The 7,315-nt window shown below is 70.3% G+C and overlaps 1 protein-coding gene across 1 annotated transcript; it reads left to right on the forward strand.

Moving 5' to 3' along the window:
* Positions 1 to 1,147: 1,147 nt before the first annotated feature.
* Positions 1,148 to 4,857, forward strand: LBX2 (ladybird homeobox 2). The gene is made up of 2 exons (XM_054030591.1): positions 1,148 to 1,551; positions 4,315 to 4,857. The coding sequence occupies exons 1-2, from the start codon at positions 1,218 to 1,220 to the stop codon at positions 4,677 to 4,679; spliced, it is 699 nt and encodes a 232-aa protein (XP_053886566.1). The 5' UTR covers positions 1,148 to 1,217; the 3' UTR covers positions 4,680 to 4,857.
* Positions 4,858 to 7,315: the final 2,458 nt, after the last annotated feature.

The following is a 7,315-nucleotide window of genomic DNA, read 5'->3' on the forward strand; positions in this document are numbered from 1 at the left end:
TACAGCCACCGTCCCGCGGGCAGAGGCCGGGCCGGGCCGCCCCCGGGGAGCCTGACAAGGACCCGGAGCCCCGGCCCTGAGCAGCCAACAGCTGTGACCCCGCGTCCAGCTAACCCCGAGCCAGGGCCCCGCCGGAGCGAGGCGATCCGCGGCTGCCAGGAGGCTCAGGGGCGAGCGCCCGAGCCCAGACGGCTCCGAGCCCGCCCCTGGGGCCCGGCTCCGGGCGCAGGTTTGTAGGTAACAGCCCGAGAGCAGCAGCGGCCACCAGCCAGCGTCGGCCCGGGCCAAGACAGGGACGGTCCCCCCCGCACGAGCCGCCTGTGACCCCGCTGCCCGCAGAGCTCCGGGGGCCCGAGCTCAGCTCCCATCCCGCCGCCGCCGGAGCCCGGCCCGGGAGCGCTAAGGCGCTGCGCCTGTGCAGCGCCCGGCCCGGGGCAGCGGGTCCCCGGGGCCCGGAAAGCGAGGCCGCCCGCAGGCCCCAGACCCGAGCGCCCGGCCCGGGCAGGGCCTGGGCCAGGCCGCTTTGCAGCTCACGAACCCCAGCCGCGCCGTGAGCTCGGGCCGGCGGGACTGCCGCTGGAGGCGGGGCGGGGTCGCCGTGGGCTCTGCGGGGAGCCCAGGCCAACAGGCCGCGGGTTCGGGCTCCTGACCAGCTGGGCCGCGTGTGTCTGCCAAGGGCTGTCTTTGGAGTGTGTCTCCGCGCTTCTAGGGGGCCTGGTCCTCGGGGAACCCCCCCGGCGCGGGGCCTGCGCCTCGGGACACCCGCCCCCCGCAGCGGGCCCTTGGAAGGGGGGTCCCCCTCCCACTCCAGCCAGCTCCCAAACTTCGCGAATACTCCAGCTGAAGCTCCTCCTACCCCGGTGCCCAATTAGTGACTCTGGCCCTGTCCCTTTAAGGCTCCAGCGCCGGGCCAGCGAGGGGGAAGCTTTGGCTAGAACTGAACTCTCCGAGTTAGCGGGGAGCCGGGGGAGCCCCGGAGCTGGGAGCCGGGCGCGCCGGGCCCCGCGCTGCTTCGCTCCAAGGCCCCCGCCGGGGGCACTCGGGGAGGTGTGAGTGTTGACAGCAGCAGGCGCGGGGGCGGAGGCTGGGAGCCCGGGAGCGCAGTCTCCTAGGGGGGACCCGGCCCCATGGCTCGGGGGGGCTGCTGAGCCCCTGCCCGGCGAAGGACGCGGAGCCAGGAGCCCGGGGGCGGGCGGGGGCACCCCTCTTTTGGGGCCATGACCTCCGCCAAGGAAGGGAAGGCGGCGGGCCCCCTCTTGTGCCCCGCCGGCCAGGAGAGGCGGAGGAGCCCGCTGGACCAGCTGCCGCCCCCAGCCAACTCCAACAAGCCGCTGACCCCGTTCAGCATCGAGGACATCCTGAGCAAGCCGTCGGTGCGGAAAGCGGCCACCGGGCCCTGCGCCCCCTCGCCCCGGCTGCTGGACAGAGCGGCCGGCTCCGGAGCGCCCCGGAACGGCGTGCCCGCCCCGTCCTCCCCGCTCTGCGCCCTGGAGGAGCTGGCCAGCAAAACTTTCCAGGGGCTGGAGGTGAACGTGCTGCAGGCTGCGGAAGGTACCGGGGCGCGGCCGGGGCGGGACGATGGCCCGGGCAAAGCAGGGACAGGGTAGCCTCCCCCGGGGCTCCGGGCCTTGGCGACCCTGGCTGCCCGGCGGGGAGCACCGCGGTGACCCGGCCGGCCTCTGGGAGATGGGAAGGGGAGGCGGCCCCGAACTGCGCCGGGCTCTTTCCGGGACCCTGACGGCCCTGCGGCTTCCCCTGCCCGGTCCCAGAGAAAGCGAAAGCGCCCGCGGCAGGGGAGTCCCCGCAGCAGCCGGTGAGGGTGAAGCCGGGCCGGGCTGGGGCTGCAGCCAGAGCGACCGGGGAACGAAATGGAGCCCGGGGCAAGAGACCCCCGCGCCGTGGAAAGTCCCGGGGCCTACGCGCTGCGAGCAGGGAAGCGAGAGGGACGGGGCTGAGTTTTCAAGTTCCTTAGCGCGGTGGGTCTCCGCTCCTCCGGGGACCGGGGTTCGTTACCCCGCGATACCCAGGGATCTGCCAGGGGACAGCAGCTCCCCAGAGCTTGGCCTAGTTTACAAGAAAAGCACCAGCGAAGTCAGAACAAACTGACATTTCCTAGAGACACGAGCTTGTTTACCCCGACATGCGAGCGCCCTATGTAGAGTGGAACGGATCCCGTTTGTGGTAACAATGGGGCGGGCGGCCATTGTGCGGGACCGGGGCGCCGGACACTCCTGGGCCGTTGTGTCTGGATTTGGAATTCGGGGCGCCCCAGACCAATCAGACCCCGGCCGGGAGAGGTTGCGAGCCGCTGCCTTATCTTGTGCCGGGGCTTGTATGCGTGGAAGACTCATTCCCCATTTCCTAGACAGACAGACAGACAGACACCCGGCTAACTAGCCAGACCGACCCAGACACACGGAGCCCAGCGATGTCTGTGCAGCTGCCGAGCGCTTCTCCGCGGGGCTGTAGCCTCCCACCGCGAAGGAACAAGCGGCCGGTTCCCGTTTCGCTTGACACAGACATTGTTACAATTATTGGGGCGGTTAAATAAATACTCCGCGTGTCGCCGGGGCAAAGTTTTGTTCCGCAGCCCGCGGGAGAACGCAGAAATTGACCCTACGGCGCGTTGGAATCCACTCTCCGGCCGGCGCGGCGCGAAATGCGGGCTCTGAATTTGCGGCCAGAGCCCCGCGCATTACAGGCGATTTTCGTTTTTCTGAGACACACGCACAATTCTCCCGACACGCCGGGTATATTCCGAACAGAGACCGGCGTATTTGGCGGGTACGAACAGCCGGAGATGCGCCGCCCGGGAGCCGTAGCAAATAGCCCGCGGGCGCGTGAAATCGAGTTTATTTCGGACTTTCTCCCGGGCACACCCAGTTCACGCGAGTCCCGGGAAATGTGTGATTCGACACAACTCGCGGAGTGAACTCAAACCACGCGATCCACGGGCAGACACCGGCCGCCGGGTGTCTAAAATCGTTTCTCCCGCCCGACACCTTACGCTCGTACGAACGCGCTGAGTTCTGGTGCGTTTTACCGTTTGGGGATGTACAGGCGCAGGGCTGTATTGACTGTCTCGGAGCGCTCACGTTTCGGGCGATAAATGTCCCTGCGCGCCTCTCCGAAAGTTCAAAACTAGACTGGAAGGAGCCCGACCTTTGCAGACACTCCGGCCCCGCACGTCGGGCTCCGTTCGTACGTCCCAGTGTGTCTGTGTCGGCCAAGCCCCGGCACAGCATCGGGACAGAGAGAAAAGATATTCGCTATTCTGCACCCACGCGTCTAAACTCGTTAGCGGGGCCAGGGGCCGACGTGCGCCGCGCTGTCAGGTCCTGGGCTCGGGGACTCTCAAGCATGGAGCCGCCGCAGCGGCCTCGTCGGGGAGCTCTTAGCCCCTAAGGAAACGCACAATCGTTTCTAAAACGGAAGAAAGACGCTGCCGTGTGCGGTCTGTTTTAACCCGGGCTGGGTCTGTAATGCGGGAGATTGTCCGTTCGGGGTCGGTGACTGCACCCACGGCGTGTAACAAACGCGGCCATCGCTGTGTGTCAACGCACAACTCGAGCGTCGCCGCCGGCCCCTGGGCCGTGCCTGGCTCCCTCGCCCTGGCTGCGGCCGGGTTACGGGTTGGCGGGCGGGGAAACGAACCCGGGCGGAGGAGAGAATTTCACAGCGGGGAAGCTGCCCGCCCGGCCGGGTCCGTGTCAGACTGGGCCGGGCCGGGAGATTTCGGGTCACTCCAGTGTCTTCGCCTAGTTTGTCTCCAGTTGTCCGCGGCCCCTCGCCGCCGGCCCGGCCTCAGCCCGAAGGACAAGCCGCGGGCTGTCTGCAGGGCCCGATCCGCCGCCGCTGCGAGCTGCCCCAGACCCAGGGAAGTCCCGGGAGCCGGGACAAGTCACCGCAGCGGGTTCTGCCCCGGGCAGGAGAACGGAGCCGCTCCCCGGGACAGGCCTCGGGGCTGCAGGGGAGAAGGGCCGAAGCGCTGCGTCCCCCGCAGACGGGCAGAGGGAGGCCGGGGGTGCGAGCCCCCAGCGCCAGCGGGGTCCTGCCCCGGCTGATTTCTTTGTTCCCCCACAGACCTGGGGGGGGATTTCCTCCCCCACCCCCCAGCCGAAATGAGCCCGGGCTGTGAGGGGCCTTATCTCGGGCCGAGGGGCCCCGGGCAGCGTGCGGGGGGCTCGCAGGCCGCGCCACAGGGAGCCGGACCCATGGCCGGGGGGTGCCGAGGAAAAGGCCCCGGCCGGGGGCGGCGCAGGGACGGTGCCCCCGGCCAGCAGCCGCCCTGACCGCCTCTCCCTCTCCCCGCAGGTCGCGACCCGCTGGGCGCCTTCGGGCCGCGGCCGGCCTCCAAGAAGCGGCGGAAGTCGCGCACGGCCTTCACCAACCACCAGCTCTACGAGCTGGAGAAGCGCTTCCTCTACCAGAAGTACCTGGCGCCGGCCGACCGCGACCACCTGGCGCAGCAGCTGGGCCTGAGCAACGCGCAGGTCATCACCTGGTTCCAGAACCGCCGCGCCAAGCTCAAGCGCGACCTGGAGGAGATGAAGGCCGACGTGGAGTCGCTCAAGAAGCTGCCGCCGGCCGCCCTGGAGAGCCTGGCGGGCATGGCCGAGCTCGGCGAGCCCCCGGGCCCCGAGCCCTGCTCCGAGGAGGAGATCGAGGTGGACGACTAGGGGCAGGGGCCAGCGCCCGGGGCCGGCGGCCGAGACCCCCCAGGCAGCCGGCCCCCGTCTGCGCCCCTCTGAACTGAGAGCCTGGGACTTACCAAATACACCTCACTGAGGGGGGAACCCCCCCCTGCCCACCCTCAGGCGCGGGTACCCTTCCCCCAGCCTCCCCCCTTCCTCTTCCTCCTCCTCCCCCCTCCGGGCCCGGGGTACCCTTCCCCCAGCCTCCCCCCCTTCCTCCTCCTCCCCCCTCCGGGCCCGGGGTACCCTTCCCCCAGCCTCCCCCCCTTCCTCCTCCTCCTCCTCCTCCCCCCTCCGGGCCCGGGGTACCCTTCCCCCAGCCTCCCCCCCTTCCTCTTCCTCCTCCTCCTCCCCCCTCCGGGCCCGGGGTACCCTTCCCCCAGCCTCCTCCTCCCCACTCCGGGCCCGGGGTACCCTTCCCCCTGCCTCCCCCCGCCTTCCTCCTCCTACCCCCTCCTACTGCCCCTTCCTCTCTCCTCACCCCCTCCGCTCCGGGCGCGGGTACGCTTCCTCCTCCCCCCTCCGGGCCCGGGGTACCCTTCCCCCACCTTCCCTTTCCCCCTCCGGGCGGGATACCCTTCCCCCACCCCCACCTACCCCCTCCTTACCTGCCTACTCCCCCTTCACCCCCTCCTCCCCCGTCCGGACGCGGGATACCCTTCCCCGACCCGGCCCACCTCAACCTGCCCACCCCACCCCCACCTTGCTTTCCCCTCCCCCGCCGGAGCGGGTACCCTTCCCCCGCCTACCCCCTTCCCCCCCAGTCGCCTTGTACCCTTTCCCGACCCCATCCATACTACCCCGCCTGTCCCACCTACCCACCCCCGCCGCAGGTACACCCCCCACCTCCCTCCTCCTCCTCCCCGGGCGCGGGGTACCCACCTCCCCAGCCCTGCCCTGCCCTGCCCCCCGTCACGCCCGCTCCCGTCGCTCTCTGAGGGGAATTGGTGCAATTTCATTTTATTTTATTTTATTTTATTTTATGTTCTAGCGTCGTCTGGTCCCGTCGGTTGTGTCCGTGTCCCTCGGCTGCTCCCTGCCGCGGGCGGGGGGGGGAGCTCTGGCCTGGGGGGAGTCGCTCAGCGAGAACGGGGGGCTCCGGGAGTCGGTGAAAGGAACAAGGGGGCGCGCCCGGACCCCCTCATTTGTGGGGGCCCTGCTCCTGGCTCTCCCCGGGGGGAGGGTGAGTGGGCCTGGGCCCGCCCCCCCTCATTTGTGTGTATATAGTTTGAATAAAAGGAGACACCTTATTAACAGCTGGGTGCGGGCCTTCTTGCTGCAGGTAGGGGCAGAGGAGACCGAGCGGAGCGGGGGCGGCTCCCCCAGGGCCGGGGTGACTGGAACGGGGGCGCCCCCATCCCCCCAGGACCGGGATCGGACCCTTCCCCCGCGGCCTCAGCCCGCGGCCTCCTCTCCAGGCCGTGTCGGCTCCGTTTGCGATTCAATTAAGAGCGGGCCGGGCTCCATATGGTTTGCGAGTCGCTGCAGCCCCGGCAGGCGGGTGATTGATCGGGGGGCAGCCGCACACCCCCCCCCCCCCGCATCTGCGGCCGGCCGCGGGGGGGGAGCCACGGATTAGCGGGGTCCTGCGTGACCCACCACGGGCTCCCCCGCGGCCCATTGGTAGCACTGCGCAGATCAACTGCCGGCTGTTTATACTGGGGGGTCGGGGGGGGGGGCAGCCAATGGGGCAGTCAAGGCCCTTTGTTCGCCCCCGCGTGGCCGGCAGGGGGAGCGGCGGGCCTCGGCCAAGCTTCGCGCCCCCCCCCCCCAGGGGATCAGAACCCTGGGGCGACCCCCCCCCCCCGGAGATCAGAGACCCCCCCCGGAGATCAGAGCCCGGGGCGCCCCCCCGGAGATCAGAGCCCCCCCCCGAAGATCAGAGCCCGGGGCGCCCCCCCGGAGATCAGAGCCCTGGGGCGCCCCCCCCCCGGAGATCAGAGACCCCCCCGAAGATCAGAGCCCGGGGCGCCCCCCCGGAGATCAGAGCCCTGGGGCGCCCCCCCCCCCGGAGCTCAGAGCCCCCCAGGCCAGGAGATCAGAGCGCTTAGCCCCCCCCCCCGTCACTTGACCGTGGGCCCCTGCCTAGGAGGGAAGAATCCCCCTCCCCCTCCCATTCCTGCTGCTCCGCCCTCCCCCCCCTCCCCCGACGTGACCGTCCCTTTCCTATTGTTTCTCTTTCTGGCTCTGTCCTGGCTCCAGCCCTTTTGTTCTCTCTCTGGCTTCGCTGCCGGGTCCAGCGGACGCGAGCTCGTTCTCGGCTCCCCTTGGCCAGGAGACCCCCCTCCCCAGCCGTTTGGGGGCAGGGCCCTGGGTGGGGTCTGGGCCCCTCACGGAGCGCCGGGAGCCAGAACCCGCCGGCCCCAGGCAGCCCCGGCTCGGCGGGGAGGCGAAGTGGACACTCAGCCCGGGGAACCAGGCGGCTGCTGAGGGAACTCAGCTGGGGACAGGCGCAAGGACAGGGCAGTGGCCGGGCTGGTCCCGCCGGCGGAGCAAGGCCCAGCGAGGACCTGTGCCCGGGGGTCTCCAGCCCCCTTCCTGCTCTGTTCCCCTCCCCCTTCTGGGGGCGTCTCCAGGCAGGGAGGCATCTTCCCTTCCCCGGAGGTGCAGCTGTTCCCAAC

This window comes from Malaclemys terrapin, chromosome 5, assembly GCF_027887155.1.
Source record: "Malaclemys terrapin pileata isolate rMalTer1 chromosome 5, rMalTer1.hap1, whole genome shotgun sequence".
Classification (NCBI taxonomy): domain Eukaryota; kingdom Metazoa; phylum Chordata; order Testudines; family Emydidae; genus Malaclemys; species Malaclemys terrapin.

Bases quoted from the DNA above. Each gene is read 5' to 3' on its own strand.
- LBX2 (XM_054030591.1), top strand. From the start codon at position 1,218: ATGACCTCCGCCAAGGAAGGGAAGGCGGCGGGCCCCCTCTTGTGCCCC. The intron at 1,552-4,314 runs GTACCGGGGCGC...CTCTCCCCGCAG, and splicing joins CGTGCTGCAGGCTGCGGAAG to GTCGCGACCCGCTGGGCGCC.